Source organism: Sebastes umbrosus, chromosome 6, assembly GCF_015220745.1.
Source record: "Sebastes umbrosus isolate fSebUmb1 chromosome 6, fSebUmb1.pri, whole genome shotgun sequence".
Taxonomy (NCBI): Eukaryota; Metazoa; Chordata; class Actinopteri; order Perciformes; family Sebastidae; genus Sebastes; species Sebastes umbrosus.
Genome location: NC_051274.1, coordinates 23,548,133 through 23,566,805, shown reverse-complemented (window position 1 = coordinate 23,566,805; position 18,673 = coordinate 23,548,133). Strand labels below are relative to the sequence as shown.

The following is an 18,673-nucleotide window of genomic DNA, read 5'->3' as shown; positions in this document are numbered from 1 at the left end:
GTAAAATTACTACTTAATAATATTATGATTTTATTATCATAATACTATGACTTATTTTTCGTAATATTATGACTTTATTCTCGAAATCTCAGATTTGTTTATTTTTCCTCAATGTGGCCCTAATACTCCGTCGTACCGTCGTACCATAGACCTACAACAATGATAAATAAAAATGAAAATGTAAACAAAAAAACGATTATTCATTTCCACTAACATATATCACCATAAAACTTCCCCAGTTGATTACTCACATTAGGGAAATTATTGTTTTGTATTACAAGTTTTCTGAAATGTTATGTTTAAATATGCAAACTAATCTAATTAGTTCAATCTAATGCTAACTTTTGGTGAATTTGGGAGAAATCTACAGACATTAAACAGACAAAGTGAAATTAAATGTGTATTTTGGATGTTTTCTTTCCACTAGTCTGAAAGAAGACATGTTATGGAAGCAAAATAGCCCAAAATCTCACCTTAATAATTACATATTCATTTATGTTTCCCTGCAAACTAAATCCATTATTATAAACAACTAATTTCAGCTCCTTCACCAATCATTTAATGTAAAACAGTTTTAACTTTAGTTTTTAGGGCTCATGAAATAGCCAGCAGTCAGTCAGTCACTGCCGACTTGTATTTTGTCACCTGTGGCTCCTGTCACTTGGCCTGCTGCAAATTGATTGATTAGATTGACTTGACTGGCTGGATCGATAGCACACAGCACTGGCTGAGGACAATGGGACTGATAGACCAATCCACAGTGGACTAATTAGTCTGCTTTGATCTGTGGGCTACCACAGAGTCAAATCAACTAAACAACTCAGATTTGTCTCTTTAAAAATGATTCTCCATCTTCCACACCTAGTCTGAAATTCTGAGGTTTAGGAGGAAGGTAAAATCATATTAAAGGTCTTATTGATAACATTTTTATGTTGGCAAATACACATATTTTTTTTAAATGATACATCCAAAGAACCTTTAGAAAGGCACCGAATAAAAGTATGGCTTATCCTGAAACAAGTTATTATGATTGTGAATTAATCATTTTACAAATTTTGGCGGGTCCAAAATGAATGTTTTGTTTATCTCTGTGGAAGATGCCTGACGTTTAGTTCCCACTTCTAACAAGGCTTGTAAGCCAATAGTAAAACAACGTTGGTATCACGTGGTATCTCTGGGTCGTCAGTTAGTGTGGAAAAGAAACGGATGGATGGCTGAGATTGACGGTAAGTGCCTGGCAACGAATTGTTGTGAAGTAAATGCAATTAAAAAGGGGAGGGAGAATGTGACATCTCGTGGCTGAATGTTATCAGTGTTATCAATAGCACCTTTAATATAATTGGATCTGGATTTAGGCAAATTAGCACTGAATTATCTTGAAAATGATGTTTGATTTCTCATAAGTGGATCCATCGATTTCCTCTTAAATTCAACATTTCTTACAGGTTACAGTCACTCTCTAAAACAGATGAATACGATTTATTAAAGAATGTTTCAGTGAATGTTTGCTGATCAAAGTGACCTGTGCTTTGTATAACCATGTTGACATGTGGTGGGACGGTGTGAGGCCCCCCTGATAGGTGACCAGCTATCGGCGGCCCACAGGGTGAAGTCAGAGGTCGAATCCCTGGAGACACACACACAGACACTGACTTTCACACCCTGAAGGGTATTACTGTATGGAAACAGCATCTCATTGTTGGGAAAAAGGATAATTAAGAGATAAAAGTCAATTAGCCGCCTTCCCCCTGTGTCTGGCAGCCTATTAGCTAATTTACTTACTGTTGCCAATCTGCAGTTTTTGCCCCGGTGGGTCAAAGCAATTTGCCTTCAGTCACAAACAGCCCGTATCATTCACCCCCCCCATGCTGCGATCTGTCTGTGTTTTACAGCCCAATATGTCTTGTGTCAATATGTCTCATAAATACAGCTCTGATTTGTGGGGGTCGTGTCTACACGCCGAGGAGAAAATGTTTCGTGTTGCTGTTTAGCATTTTATTTCTATCAACAATAACATTTGACCGAGTGCACTTTCTCTCTTTTGTTCATATCATTTCTCTATGAGAAGGGCATGTTTTTTATGCCAATCTTTTTAGTGAATGTTGTGAAATAATGATTCTTAGAATCAGTGGTGCAAAACAAGAGGAACTATGTTGCAATACAATTTCATGTTTGGCTAAATTTTATATGAATAAAAGTATAAGTTTTTATTTTTTTCCCAGATTCAGAGCATTTATCCTGCAGTAGGATGAACAAACCTCCGTAATTGTTCTGGTGCTGAAGACTACAGGAGGAGTCATCATGACATTTATAAAAGATAGATAGATAGATTTAGAGGGAAAGCAGCAGTATATTTCAAACCTCACTTTGCTAGCAGTGTGTTTCAGGGTGGTTTAATATTGGTGTGTAACTGTGGCTATAATATAATGTAATATAATATTTAGCCTGCTGATAAATGAAGCAGCATTGCCTTCAGTTTCAGAACCTTTTTTGTAAATATAGAAACTTTGCCTTTAAGTTTTTTAAGTTTTCAGAATCAGTTTTTATTTGTACATATTATTTATTTATTAAGTACATACATACATACATACAAAGAATTTGACTCTACGCTTACTTACACAGAAATAGAAATAACATAATATATATATATATGTACATAAAAGCACCAATGACCAACAATAAAAGAAAATATAAAGTCTAAAATAAAAACATCTATGTGCAAGTCAAGTGTTGTTTAAGTGTTAACAATACAAATAAGCAAAGAAATAAATACTGAGTGGATATACGTACTTGGACTGGATGAATGTGTACATTATATATATATAGATACATATATACTGTATGTACAGCATGTAGGGTTTAGATTGACAGTGACAGATGATACGTACTGTACATATTATGTGCATTGTAAAAAGATTATCTATAACAGCAGCAGTGGATATTTAGGTGCTAACAGTGTATGACTGATTAGGTGTTAATCAGAGTGATGGTGTGAGGGAAGAAACTGTTCTTGTGTCTGGTTGTTTTGGTGTCCGGCGCTCTGTAGCGCCTCCCAGATGGGAGAAGCTGGAAGAGGTTGTGCCCAGGGTGTGAAGGGTATGCAGTGATGCTTCCTGCCCGTTTCCTGACTCTGGAGGTGTTTAAGTCCTGGATGGAGGGCAGGCTGGCACCAGTGGTTTTCTCTGCAGTCCTGACTATGTGTTGTAGTCTTTTTCTGTTTGGTGTCCGATCCAAAACCACACAGATTGATGTGCATCAATTCATGTACTGCTTCTGTGTTGTAGCAAACTGGGCTATTGGTTCGAAACTGTTCAGCAAATAAAACATGACTCCACATAAGTCGTCTTATTCAGTCATCTTTTATAACACAGTAATGCATTAATCCTTACTCAGCGTAGGAGCCAGAGTTAGATGCTTCACGCAGCAATTACATTATGTGGAGAAAAGAGGGCTGAAATATGCTGAGATTTCAGATTACGCAGCCTTTCTTATAAGCTTATTACAAACATTAAGGATTCATATACAGGGCTCAGATTTTTGTGCTATCCTAAGCCGCTGATTGAATGAAACTTCAATACAGGAAGACAGAAACAGTTAAGAAGAAAAGTTGCCGACGATGAACTCTCCCTAACCCTTCTAAAGTGACTGCAATGCATACAAGGATGGCGGTGTACCCAGCACAGAGCTCCTCTGACGGGACAGGGAGAGACAGGTGGCTGTGAATAATCATCAGGCAGAAAGTGACACCTTCCAATATGGTTGATATAGAGGATGATGATGATGAGGAGGAGGAGGATACAGGGGGAGGCTGATTACTGGCACCTCAAACCATCACACCTCCATATATTTGGTGACACTGTTGGTAATTATCATCAACACAATGATGAGGGTGACAGCAGTCTGCATACGGTAGGCTACTCAGAAAACAGACATAAAGCTGAGTCACTATCTTCCTCACAAGATTCTCAGACGGTTAGAAACTGGAATTGGGAGACTTCCTTATTTTCCTCAAGGCCTATGGAAAGGAGGGTGGGTCAGGCGGACACGGGTCTTGGGGTAAGGGGGGATAACACATGCGCAGTGTAACTGAAGCTGCGGTCGTGCGTTTCGATTGGCTCCAAAAATAACCATACATGGAAGTTTTAGGTTTCCATTTACTCCCCTCTTCTATTTCATTTTACTGAAATTCACTTCCAACTGCTCACAGGTCCTATAGATTCCCATATGTGTAGTCCCATGTCTTCATCTTCAAAGGCTTTCCACATGATTTTTGAACGTGACGGCAGGGATTTGCTCCCATTTAGCCATAAGAGCAAGCGTGAGGTTGTGCACTGTTGCTGAGTGATAAGGCCATGACTCGCCTCGCAGTCAGCGGTCCAGTTCATCCCAAAGGTGTTGGATGGGGTTGAGGTCAGGGCTCTGGACACTAAACTGGGAAAATGTTTTTTTTTTAGAGACCTGCCTTGAAACTGTGAAATACAGCACCAGGCTGTTTGTATTGTGAAAGGTCGCCTTTCTCCCGTTTCACAAGGCCCTGTTTCCTAAAATTAACAGTGTTTTTGTGTTTGCTTAATTATTAATTTCAGTCTAATGTTTCAGTTTATTTGATACATTATCTATTAAGGTGTATAAAGGACACAAGCGTGTTGAGTTTGTTTGTTTTATAGGTTCATAGGCTCAGCAGCTCAATCAAGGAAAGTGCCAACAGGTTTGCCTCATTATGTCCTCTTAGCAGGGAGGAGCTGGTTATGTTAAGATGGAAGGTAGGTAAGGTACTTCTGCATTAAATGTCTGTATATTTGGTGTGCTCATTGGTATGGATGGCTTCCCATAGATAAATTGAGATGTCAGCAGTAACTTAGATATCTTGTATTAATGGTATGTTCATTATTCTGTGTGGAATTTGGATGCTTGCTCGGTTTAGCTCACCTTTACATACCTGGGCAGGTTCAAATCCCATTCACTGGTGTAAGGGGAAGTGCCAGCTTGTTGTGAGGCTGCAGCTTTCTTTTGTTAGGTGTTCTTTTGACTCCGTTTAAATGTAGTTTCAAAATTTCATTTTTTGCCCTTTGTTTTCAGTAAACTTTTTTTAATAAATGCCAATTTTTCTTTCCCACTACTCCTGCTTATCAACCTGGTTCTTCAACCTTTTAAAGTTGTCCGGTGCCAAACCACCTCATCTGCCCTTTATATTCAGTGGCAGCACTACAATAGTTAAATAAAAAAAAAAAAAATCAACTGCAATATGTGTTTCCAGAAACAGTGTCCATGTTACTTCATTGTGCAAGTTTCACAAGGACTGTTTTGGTAGTTGTAGTTCCAATAAAGACTGTTCACAGTGAAGTCTGGTTGGCAGAAATCTCAGAGATGGATAACTCAAAACCAGAACTAGCTGCATTCCACTGCAGGTAAGTGAGCAATATGTTTTTGTTTGTAATTAGGGTGAATAACAGTTTTAAAGAGAGACGAATGTCATCACTGTGTGCTATTTCTGGTTTACATTGGTCAGATTATTCCAAAGCATCACACAACATTAAGGTAGAGCACAGACATGCCACTTCTGCCCTCTGTTGGTGGTGTCATAAGTCACAGAGGAGGAATAAAAACACCACAGACAGAAATGTTACTTAAATGTGTTTTATTCACCCCCTCTTTCAAATGTGCTATAGACAAAAGATGCACCCTTTACACATCATCATCAGACACTGTTGGATATCATTTATCTAGTCAGAAACCACGTGAAACGTTGACATCATCATCAGACTCAGTATTGGAGGTGGGTACGGCATAACGTTTAGTGCATTTATTGCATCATAAAGCAGACATATATAAATGATAGTAGTGCAATTATACCCCATCATAACTGAGGAGATACCTTGATAGTCTCAGCTAGTGTCTCGTCAATGCTAGACTTTGTATTGCATACAGAATTTAGGCAAGTGAAACGCAATAGGAAATAATAATTGTAAAAAATTGTGCTTTGGACGTCCAAAGAATAATTCACCTGTTGTAGAAATTTCCTGTAATACAAATTAAGCAAATAGAAGGAGCTGATATCTATTTTTTTTTTTTTTATCGAAAGAAGGTACTGTGCTCTCTGTGTTTCATCAAGTAGAAGTTATGTATCTCAAACCTGGTCCTTCAGAAATGAATGTGGGTGTCAGTGGAAGCAAACTTTACTGTGATCCTAAATAACTGCAGTGCATCACTCTAAAAAGAGAAGAAAATACATAGAAACACATGCTTTCTGAGGCGTTGAGTATATTGTGTACTGTGACTATAACCCTTCTACTTCCTGTCAGCATGTGTTGTTTCTGTGCAATTTGATAATAATAATATCTGCATATTGAATATACAGTATGTACAATTAAGCCTTGATACATGTGACTGGTTATGTATGTTGATTTACTCTGAATGGCTCATGTGAGGATGGTCCTAAAAAGCCCTTCTGATGAAACAGGATTACAATATGTCATGCACGTACATTAGATTATTTACATGTGTTGTATGTTAGCTGTATTCTATAGTTTTAGATGGTAAAAGCATTAATGTAGAGAATCTCAGTGAATTATTGAGATGCATTCATTTTTTTTGTGAGTACTGTAAGATATGAAATGGAGGCCAATAGATTAGATTAAATAAACACAATTTGACCCTTCCTAAGTCCCGCCCCTTTTTGCGCTGTGCTCCAATAGCAGTTGAGCATACTTGAAACCCAGCAGAACCTCAGTCAACTTTCCCATATCCTGTCATACGCTACTTAGATATGCTACGTCTGTTCAAAGGTAACATTACTATGTAAGTGATTACATTGTATATAGACGCATCTTAAAGAGGAACTATTATGCTTATTTTTTGATTCATACTTGTATTTTGTGTTTCTACTAGAACATGTTTACATGCTTTAATGTTAAAAAACGTTTACTTTTCTCATACCGGCTGTGCTGCAGCACCTCTTTTCACCCTCTGTCTGTCTGAAACGCTCCGTTTGTGCTCTAGTCTACTCTGATTGGTCAGCTGGCCCACTCTGTTGTGATTGGTCAACCAAGTTAAACTCTTCGGACTCCTCTCTAAATAGCTTTGTTTGAGGGCATGCCAGACTACCTGCCAGGCAGGTATTATGCAAATGTGTTACTTGGTGTCATCACCATGTTACGAAAGAAACGGCGGGACTTCAAGCGAGGCGTTTCAGGCAGTTCAGGAGCAGTGTATCTGTGGGGCAGAGTAACTCCCTTTGGCGTGGACTTTGGGCTTTGTAACTTCGCAGACCTTTTACATGCACAAAAAACTATATAACACACTTAAGGAAAGGGAAAAAGCACAAAAGCATAATAGGTCCTCTTTAAATTGGCTAATGTTAGCAAAACGCTAGCTAAGCTGAATAGCTTAGGTTAGGATAGGTCATCGGGCAGTGAATCTCGCGAGAGTTTTCCCAAGTTTTTGCCAGATTTCACAATTTGTGGGTTACCTTCTAGACACAACCTATTGTCAGATTACCAGCGTCAGCTAGGTTTGGTTCCTCCTTATTTCTGTGGTAACCTTGAAGAGATTTGGAAAAGGGGGGGCTTAGGATCGGTCAGTTGGTGGCTGTGCAAAGTTTTGATGAAGCTTTTAGTATTTGCAGCAAACATTTATTTAAATAGTCTTATGACCGGAAGTTGTACATATTCTTAATTGATGTGGATGCATATTTAATTTGCAGTTTGTTTGCAATGGGCAGAGAAATAAGCAGTGGTGGATATAAGCATAAGTATAAACATACCACCAGAGGTCACCCTCCATATACTTATAGGCCTGCTATACACACGCTTGTTTTAACTGTTAAAACATAATGAGATAATTTACTGGGCTTATTAGGGAGTAACCAATCTGTTCATGTGCTCAGAGACCCAGATGTCCCTTCAGAGTCTTCTCAGTGTTGTAGCACAGAGGTGTAGTGGAGGATGAGCGCAGGTGTACTGATAAGTTTGTATTGATATAGTGCACCGCCCACTTCTTCAGTGAAGTGTGAAATGTAAATGACACCGCTGAAAAATGCAGATATGTTCCTGACGTGATGTGTAGTTTGCGGTGATGATGTGTTTATTTTAGTGCTAATATATCACCAAGAATTCCATTCAGCGCACATGCCGAGGTAACATTTAATCGTGTCATTAATCTATATCTTTGGAAATCATACAGTAAATCTACTCAGTAAGGTGTTTTTTTTTTGTGTTTTACAGTCCACTAGGAAGCCTGAAGAACAAATTGTGTTTGTGTGTGAGGGGCCGAGCTTGTCGGGTTCATTATCTCTGAGGAGGGGCAGCTGTGGAGCCTAATGGTCCCTGATGACGATCAGGTGTGTGAAGCCGATATCTACCCCTGGTTTCAAGAGTCCAGATGCTGACTCTCATCGTGAGAGGTAGAGAGAGCTTCATTCTGTTGCTTGATCTAGCTGTGTCGAGGTGTGTGTATTGGCAGAAGTTACCACGTGAACCTATTTGCATGATTTGCTCTTCAATCTTGGTCTGGTAGAGTGGAGTAGGTCTGTGTGGCCTGGCTTCTCATTTTTGACCTGCCAGTGTTTTTTTCTTTAGTCGACTTCACTCTGTTTCCCAGAGAGGTAACCCTCCAGTCAGCTGCTCGGCAGTGGTGTTTTAGTTTACTATCTGAGTTCACTAATATTAATATCTTAGTGAAGGTAGGGAGCCTTTTTTAGACTCATTTTTATTTGGTGTTTCCCTTCTCCCCTGCAATCGCTAGCGATTTTTGTGGTTTCCCTTCTTACCCTCCTAACTTTAAGATTCCCCTGGTCCACAATTACAGTTTGTTAAATCACTCACAATTTATCATTTTGTTCTCCTTTTGGACAAAGAAATAAAAATACTATAACCAGCCAATGGGAATTGTTTTAAAAACATAATGTACAACATCTGTTATGAGTATGGTTTCTGCCACAACAAAAAAAGGATAAAAAGTAATTGTTTCAGTCTCCCTCAGTTTTACTTTTAAACTATATCCGGTGAAACAATAGTTAATAAATACCTGGTGTGCCTGAGACTGGAAAGCAGATTAGACCATTATCAGATCATTAAATGTAAATGATCAGTGGTTATAAGCCTCATAGATCTGGGTCAGTAGGGCCCTGCCACACCCAATAGTAGGTTCAATCATCTATTCACATGATGGATCACCGAAAGAAGGAATAAAAGAAGACGACAGCGACCTCTAGCGACCGTAGTAATTATGGCAGGAGCAAAAGATTTTTCACTTTCACTTTTGAAATATAGATATTTAAAGTCAAAACACGATGTTTTTCCCTAAACTTAACTAATGCCTACTTCACACTACACGATTTTAATAAACACATGCCAACAACAACATCAGCAATGTCTCTCGCGTATGGTATCACGTCATTTACCGTGTATTTTACTCGCGTGTGTTTTCGTGACAAAATGTAGTTTGGAGACCTCATCGGTGAAAGTGTCACCCCCTGTCTCCGGTCAGTCATGCAGTGTGAAAAGCACAGCGACTTAAAGACTCAGGATTACAAGTCCGCCAGTTGTGTAGTGTGAATTTAGCTTAAGTGGTTTTGTTGCCTAAACCTGAAGAAGCTGTTTTGTTTGTGTTCAAAACGTAACGTTTCATTCAGCTTTACAACGTTTTAGAAGGTGTTGCTTTTAAGATTCGCTTTCACTTTTACAACATAGTAGGTGTACAATAGTAAGCCCCTACTGACCCACATCTATGGAGCTTATAGCGAGCGATAACACACATTTAATTGCCTGATAACAGTCAAATCGGGTGCAGTGGAGCATTGCATCTGTCCTCTTTTGGAGTAACCCACACATGTGAAATAATGTGTTAAAAATCTCCTGCTATCTGGTTATGCTATAAAATATATGTCTGGCTTTGTCAAATTTTGGTAGAAAGAGGAATTTAAATTAATTTCTTTGGGGTAAAAAAAATTCACATTTGACAACAACCACAATTTTTGGTTGATACTGAATTGCATTTTCACTAGGTTATGGGATTTGCCACCAAAGATCTGCAAACAAACCACAGTTATTGTAAATAATCCTTCCAGCATTTATACATTCACAGCTGTGACAAAAGATGCATATAGACCGTTGATGTGCAAGTATGTGCTCGTCATGCATGAGTTTTGCATCGCTGTTGCGTACAGATATGTGATCAGCTATACTGAGAGCCAAGATATGAATTATAGATAGTAGTATAGATAGATACTGTAAAAAAAAATAAAGATTACTTTAAAAAGGCTACTGGAGAGAAAGAAAGTGACAAGGGAACAGGAACGTTTTCCTTGGGTGTCCCAACACAGGTGAGACAATGTGGACTCTGCTAGAAACAATTGTGCCTTTGAGGAAACATTTGGTTAAACTGGAATGATAGCTCAGCAGCTCTCAGAGAGCTGTAGAGATGGAGGACATACACACTTGCTTTTTCTGTCACTCTCTGCACTCTTTGGCCAGAGAGGAAACCCCTGGGAACCCCACAATGGGAAGCTACTCATGTTTTACATTATACTGATAGCGCTGCTATGCTACAGTCCTGTATGTTAACATACTCTGCCTTCACAGGTGTGTGATTTGTCTACACAGTGAGAGCTGAGTTAGCCGATGTGTGTCAACCACTTCTGGGGGTCTGATCACACATGGGCTGGCTCAGCGTTGCCATGTAGGGGTGTGACTTCCAGTGTGAAAGCAGAGGGAGTTGGGAAGGTCAGGGTGGGAGGAAGGGGTGAGGGGAGGGGGGCGTGCAGTGACTGCACAGCTGTACTGGTGTTTGTTACCAGTAGGCGTGCAGCTGTAGAAAGCGGCCCTGAGTTGTCGCGTGGCGGTGGGAGCAGGGAGCTCTTCCCGAGGGGGCAGCAGTGAGGTGGAGGCTCCTCTCTCGCATCTTCCTCCTCCTCCTCCTGCTACTCTCCATGCTTTTGTGTCTCCTCTTCCTCCAGCTCACCAGCCTCCTGCTCTTTCTCTCTCTCAAGGGACTCCTGTCTTCTTCTTCTTCGCCCCTGAGAGCGGCCAGAGAAGGTGGTGGCTGGCTTTGGAGAGATGATGGCTGCTGCTGCTGCCCCCTGGTGGCGCCCTGGTCCCTGTGCTCTATGACCTCCGAGTCTGACCCCAGCCGACAGCATAGGCTTCCTGCAGCGGAGCAAAGGGAGCATTTCAACAGAGGAAAAAAAGCACCAGTACAGTAGAAACCAGTAAGGTCAGAAAGAATGTCTTCTCACCTCTCTCTGTGGTAGTGATCATTCTATCAACTCTTGAGTCTCAGAAAACTGGTGAATGGACACATGAGGCAGAAAGGTTGTGATTAATTAATAATGCAGCCAAATTGTTAGTAAAAGCATCAGTTTTTTGTGTTTGTCTGACCTGTTGGCTGGAATTAGCTGAGGGTGGGGTGATCACGCTTTGGTCCAGTAAGGGGTTAACAGGGGCAGAACAGGGGAGATGCGTCGCACGCCAGTAAATGTCCAGGTACTCTGCAAGATGTTCACAAGCGTCCTCCAGCTGATTCTCATCCAGGATGACGTCAAACATCTCCTAATGAGTCAGAGATGAGAGAGATGTTACGCCACTCAGTGTCCATTATAATGATATAATAATAATAACAGAGTTTAGGCAGAGTGACATACAGGCGGACACTGTGCTAGCTTGTCCCCTGCCATCATCTGGACGTTGAGGTGTTTGCTTTGTGACTTCCCTCGAGATTTGATCAGCCTCTGAAGGACCTGAGAGATGAGTCAGAGACAGAGAGAGTCATGCAGTTAAAAAAAGACAAACCCAAGTAATGTAGGTTATCAAATGCACGGTTCTGATTTAATTTCTCATAATTTTCTTCTTTTGTTTAGTCATGTCAAGCGAGTGAATCGTGGCACATCATCATATTTCAACCTCCTTTTAATGTGGAGAAGATTTCAAGCCCATTTTAGCGCGTGTGGTCGAAGTGCATCACGAGTCATAAAAGCAAATAAGCAAACCCTCCTGCCTGGAAATTCAAGCAACCTATTATGTGAATCATTGTAGTTATAGGACTGCATCAAAACATTATTTTCATTATCAATTAATCATTAAAGGTAGGGTTGGTAGTGTTGTTAAAATACATTTTTATTTATATTTGATGAAATTATCATTACGTCCCGACAGCAATCAATAAATCAAATACTCTGACAATTTCTTTTTTTTTTTAAATCCAGTATCGCACAACTGTAATAATCCCGTCCAATCATTTCATTCGACCCGAATGAAATGATTGGACTGCCTTCCTGCCTCCACGCACTCTGTAGTGGCTTTGGAGGGAGGCCTGAAGGGACGGACTGTCAGTGATGCCGACTTGGTGAGTTTTTCTCTAGATTTAGGGACTTTTGGAGCTAGTGCTACTAGCTACTTTCATTGGAGAAGAGTCGACAACACTGGACTCAGCTCTAGTGTACTCTTGCTAGTTTCTCAAGATTACCGACCCTACCTTTAAATCTATAAAATGTCAAAAAATGCTCATCACAAGTGCTGAGAGTCCAAGGACATCTTCAAATATCTTGTTTTATCTGACATAGAGTACAAAACCCAAAGACATTCAGTTTAGAGAGCTATAAAACAGAGAAAATCCTCACATTGGAGAAGCTGAAACCAGCAAATGTTTGACTTTTTTAAAAACGTGAATAAACAACCAACATTTGCTATCAAAATAATTTATACACATAGTTTTCTGGCAATCAACGAATTGATTATTCCCCTCTTTCAGCTCAAATTTTTATCATTTTAAAAAACTATATGTGGTGAGTGGTGCTTTACTTTAGGCGAGGAGACTTTGACGTAGACGATGATGGGAGCCAGAGAGGTTTTAAGGAGCTGTGCTGGGTGATTGATGGTGTCTGCATCCAGGACGACCAGCTGGAGAGACTTGGCCAGCTCAAAGATCCTCTCGATCTCACTCTGGACCTCAGCTGTCAACAAACCAAAGACAGACAGACAGACAGACAGACAGACAGAGCAACATCACTTACTCAACATTAAAGAGAGAGGAGGCATCTATTCTTGGCAGGTATTAATCCTTATTTAGCAAAAACAGATCAAAGACAACTTTGTCATCACTCACCCAGACTGGAGCGCGTGTTGGATCTCTCCATGATGGCCTTCTTGTTCAGCACCGAGCGCTTCGCCAGCGACAGATCAGCAGTCACCCGTGTAATAGAGATCCTACAGAAGAAGCGTCTCATCACATCACATCCACAACTGTTCCATTTCAAAGGATGAGATGAACTTGTACTCTCTCGCAGCTAAAAATAAATCATCACCACCATGTGTCCTATCGACCATGAAACGTGAGAGGCAGAGTCCCACGAACGGCTCTGTAGCTCGGTCACAGCGTTACTGTACACCGAGCTGCAGCTGTAGAGGAGCAACACAGTCAGACGTACCCACCTGCCATCGAATCTGTGCTTCAGGAAGTCAAACAAGGCTTTCTGCATCATGTCTGTTACCTAGGCGACAGATGAGAGGAAGGAAGAGAAGTTAGGAAAGACTGGTGTTATGAAATATACACCTATGCACACCCAACATTATTACTTCTATTTCTCACTCACTTTTGATTTTGGTAACACTTATTTTAAGTCCCCTCATTTAGCATTTAATAAGCACTTTACCAGCTTCCACTTATGGGTGCCCACTGGAGGAGTTATATTCTTTACGTTTTAGTCGATACTTATATCTACTTACAACCACATTATAGTGTGTTATAAATCTATTATTAGATTTTTTATATGCAGCTTATAAATATTAAATATGGGCCTTAACGTAAAGTGTTTACTTGATTGTTGAGTTTTAGACAGAACTAATTTTTGTGTGATTAATATTATCTCTGGCCAAAATTGCAGCGTTAAATAGTTAACACACAGTCACATGAGAACACGCACAATTAAGAACAATATAATCGGACAGAAAAGACATTAGAGTAACAATCATTTCATTGTTAAACCGATTACTCAGCCCGAATAGAAATGAGCACCATTAAAGTCCTTCTCAAAAATGTGTTTTAACACGTTCTCATCCCAACTCGTCACATATTGCCTCCATGGCGTCACTTTCAGCGCGTCAAAATATGATGCTCCGCTACGCGTGGTTAACTTTGTGAAATCAAACAAAACCACTTAGTTAGGTTTAGGAAAAAACATCATGGTTTGGCTTAAAATTACTACGTCTGTAATGTGAAACGTAACGTTGTGAACACAAAGACAAACAACAAGTTGTTGGTTTCACACGGGACACAGCGGTCTCCTGGATGAAAGCTATGTTTGTTCAACATATCCTCATACAATGGTTCATATGATATCTTCGAAAAGTTATTTTTTTCGTGCAAATGTCCAGCAACACCTGTTAATTTCCATTCCAGTCTTTTCCAAATAAACTTCCGTCTACACAGGAAACAACTTTGTCAGGTTGAGGCAACAAAACTACTTAGTTAGGTTTAGGAATAGATTGTGGTTTGGGTTAAAATAACACCGGAAGTGGCGTAACTTAAGTACAGAAGTTACGTGACAAAAACTACTGGTTTCTCTTGGGCGAAAATCCAATGTTTTTTGACCCACCCGTCCACCCCGACCTCCTCTCTACGCAGCGTTTGTCACTCTTTATACTTCCTGGTTCACGATTACATGGATTACATACAAATTTATTTTATGGAATATATACGAATTACAGAGTTATAGCTACGGAATGGGTATGAGAACAGCCTGTTTTGTTGGACCTATCTACCACCCCTCCCTCCCGCCCTATGTATGTTTTTCACTCTTTAAACTACGTCACCACACAACCGGACCACTTTCTCTGAGTGTTTGATATTGACACGCATGGGTTTACAGTGTAGTTACTTGAAAGCCTGGTGCATCTCATACAGATGCTAAAGGGTGCCTCGTGCGTCGGTATCACACGCCGAGGGACGTGACAAAGCGTCGGTATTTGACGCCGTGGAAATGAGAACGGGCTGGTTTTGCTTGTTGTTATTTCACTTGGATGTTTGAGCTTCATTGTGCAGAATGATGTACATGCAGAGTTTGACACTAGAAGGCTGTTTTCAGGTTCATTTGCTGACGGGGAGAACGTTTCTTTGTTCTCACATTAAATCTCAGTTTAAAACGTGGATTACCAGCAGGATTTGTGACATCACATCTAGGTTACACCTATAGTTAGGTATAGTTAAATTAGGTGTGCTGTGGAAACTTGAAGCCTCCAGTGCACACTGAGAATTTACAATAGTTAAGAGAAGATGTAATTTTAAGAATTTTTAAGCAGGTAATTGATTTTTTTTGTGTGGAAAAAACAGATAAGCAGATTTAATTTACATGTCTTCAAACATGTGTGGAGGGGATCTCTACGGATGACATGGAGAGAGATAGTGTGTGGTTTTGCTCTTGCACTGTGAGGATGAAGTGAAGCAGTCTATTTTCAACCAGTCCTGAAAAATGGATGGCCTTCAGAATGGGGGATGAAGAGCACACAGTGGTGTTGCTCTTTGGCGATGTAACAGAGACATGGAGGAGTAGCGATGAGAGGGGGAAAAGAGTGCAAGAGAGAGAGAACAATGGTGAGCAACCATAAATAATACTATGCACAAGAGAGACAAAGCAGAGAAAAGGGGAACGAGAGGGGGAGAGAGAGGGAGGCAGGCTGGCGTTCACCACTGGAGCATCCCCAAAGCACATCACCAGAGCGATGCATAAATATTTCACACACAAAACAAATGGCTTGGCACATGGCCTGCACAGTCACAGAGGAGAGAGCGAGGCAGAGAGAGAAAATGTTGAAGCACAGAAACACTCTGTTCAATTACACGCCTCGCATTTTAGCATATTCATCCGCAGATTCACTCGAAATTGACATATTCTAAGATTAATCGAGTTTAACCGCAATGTGTTTTCACATATCTCATCCTGTATGTGTTACAGAGAGTTCAGGAGAATATCACAGACAGTAGCTGATATAAAGAGGGCGCGCATGCTGTTGTTTTGTATCACTCAAAATGGATCTAAGATTCCTGTTGTGTGAGCTATAATTTCATCAGGATGTGACTGCGGTGTTTAGTATCAGTGTTAATGAGATAATGGAGGCGAGAGTGATTCCCTTTAGATCAAACCAGGCAAGTCCATACTGGACCAGACAATACAGTCCAGATTAAACTGGAACAAACAATGGCAGGCCCATGAAGAAAAGACCAGAGACTGTGCTGAAGCACTTAAATATGTCACATCCATGGCTGGTAAATACCCATCTTAAATTACCACAGCATGAAGTGATACAATTTAATTTGCTTATTTGTCTTAACAACAATTAAACAACATGACATGCAAGCTCTGTGAGGATGTACTTAGCCACGGTAGTGCTTTGAGCCAAATGCTAATATCAAAATTGAGGATATTTGGTCATAAACCAAAGTTCTGGACACATTTAAGTGGTCTACAGCAAGAACACAGTCATGTTATAAGCTCCAGAAGTTTGTTACTTTTACTTGATAAATGACTTAAAGCCATGACACGTAAAGTCTGAGTAGTAATATGAAAATAGACACTGTTAGCTGATCCATATCTGACCACATCCAGGGAATTAACGCACCAAACAAAACTTGAATAAGCAGAAGCAAAACTGAAAAGCAGTACTGTTGGTTGTCTCACCTCGTAGCCTTTCAGCGACGGGCCCACCAGCACCACCGGCCTCATCGAAGGGACCACATCATACGGAGGAACACGTTCAGTCTGCACAGGCCACAAGCACAGATTATACATTACATGTTGAAGTGAATTTACTGTAACAACACACACATTTAGCTGACATGTATACTGTAGTAGCCGCTCTGCCATGTACAGAGCCATAAAAATGCGCTGAAATGCATTAAGTGTAGCAGCATAATTGAGGGTGCTCTTAAATAATTAATAAGGAAGATGCCCAATGGAAAACATACCTGTTTCTGCTTCTGTTTGGCTTTCAGAATAAACAAAACGAACATTAAACAAGGAGAGCTAATAAGTCATTTCTTCAGTAGTAAATATTTGAGTTTTAAGGCTCCGTAAGAGTGTATTAACAATCATGCATGCCATGCTGGACTGAAGAAAAGTACATTTACATTGTGGCCCTTCAAAAAAGAAGCCTTCTCCTTTTTGAGGGCTGATCACAATTCACTTGTCATCTCACTTAATTAAAGGTGCACTATACGATATTCAGTGTATTAATATAGCAGCAATATAGCATATATTTGCTACGTAAAGATATAGAGGAGTAATGTCTACCTGAGCAGAGACTAAAGTCCCCCCCCTGTGCACTGTTGGCACAGTTAGCTGCTAGCCACCGGCTCTGCCGTTGCCATGTTGAGAGCCGTGTGGAGGCAATAGATTTGTATTGAGCACCTTTAAGCTTAGTTTGATGTAAAAGCCAAATTATGTCGACACTAACAAACTTTCCAAACAAACACAAATTTCTTCTAAAAGAAAACATTTTAGCACAGGAATAGAGTGGCGCAGGAATGAGTCCTAAAACCTGGAAATAAGTTTGAATTTGCTTATCTCGAAGTCGATGAGTTCCCTTATCTCGAAATCAATGGGTTTTTAGTTAGATGCCTGAAATAAGGTCTGTGGTTAACACAGCTTAAGAGATTCTAACGTTTTATTCTATGACATAAAATACATCAATAAATATCCCACCCGTGAATTTTGAAGCCTTTATCTGTCTTAAAAAAGGCGGTTGCTAACAAGCGGCTAAATGACACTACTAAACGTAATCATGCCAACTTGTACGTCTTTACAGCCTTGTTGTGTATACCTGCGTTCATTTGACCATGGTGTAGTCCGTTTAGCTCAGCTTTTTACTTCTGGCGATTGCATTCACACTTCAAAAATCATTAAAGTGGTGTTCATTTTTGGAGATTATCTTGCTGTAGAACACGTGTAAGTTTCATAAACGTGTGTTTGCCACAGAGCTTATTTTCTGCAATAATCCAAAAGCCAACAGAAAAATCTCATTGGCTTTTCGAGGGAACCAGAGCGATGCTTACTTCCGACTTGGCCTACAAAAATCTGTCATCCCTGCAGCACTCTATCGCCCTGCATGTAAATCTGACCCTGTGAGAGCATGTAGAGGCAGAGCAGACAGACACAACAGCAGGACTCCTCCGGTCCCACTTACCTGCAGATGGCGGCGTGGACCTCCAGCCTCCAGATGAAGCGTTACCTCCTTTACTGTGGAGCAACATAATGCAAAGCTTCATTATGCGAAAAATCCCCTCAGGAGGCAATTTAGAAAGAAACGACTTCCAAAACAGAGCAACACTTGAGCAAGAACTAGTTATGTCAACAACACCAAAAAAAAAAATAAGTTTTCAAAGAGTGTGTGAGACAGGACGCTGGTGGAATTAGGGCAACGCAGAGAGACAGAAAGAAAGAGATACAGTAGAGGGGTGATAACAGAGATGTGACCTCTGACCTCGCTGCTGTTTTCTGCTCTTGTTTTATCCTCATGGCTTCCAGTTTGACTGGGCTCGGGATGAAAGTGATGTCTGCCCCTTCCTTCACCAGCCGACCAATCCACCAATCATTGTTGTATTTCTGCACGACAGTGAACAAACACCTTGTGTTGACATGGATCAAGTTTAATAATAAAAGTCTTTACTTGACCATCTTAATGCTGAA

At 40.3% G+C, this 18,673-nt stretch overlaps 1 protein-coding gene across 3 annotated transcripts in view; it reads right to left on the bottom strand.

The window, feature by feature from the left end:
- Positions 1-9,193: 9,193 nt before the first annotated feature.
- Positions 9,194-18,673, bottom strand: part of cacnb3b (calcium channel, voltage-dependent, beta 3b) — a 28,328-nt gene continuing 18,848 nt past the window's right edge. For all 3 annotated transcript variants that reach the window (XM_037773881.1, XM_037773880.1, XM_037773882.1), the window contains exons 4-14: positions 18,468-18,589; positions 18,171-18,223; positions 16,954-16,973; positions 16,667-16,747; positions 13,425-13,483; positions 13,099-13,199; positions 12,795-12,946; positions 11,639-11,734; positions 11,376-11,546; positions 11,234-11,281; positions 9,194-11,144 (exon numbers count right to left, since the gene is read on the bottom strand). In XM_037773881.1, the coding sequence (XP_037629809.1) occupies positions 11,252-11,281; positions 11,376-11,546; positions 11,639-11,734; positions 12,795-12,946; positions 13,099-13,199; positions 13,425-13,483; positions 16,667-16,747; positions 16,954-16,973; positions 18,171-18,223; positions 18,468-18,589 (885 nt within the window). In that variant the 3' untranslated portion in view covers positions 9,194-11,144; positions 11,234-11,251. The remainder of the gene's footprint in view (positions 11,145-11,233; positions 11,282-11,375; positions 11,547-11,638; positions 11,735-12,794; positions 12,947-13,098; positions 13,200-13,424; positions 13,484-16,666; positions 16,748-16,953; positions 16,974-18,170; positions 18,224-18,467; positions 18,590-18,673) is intronic.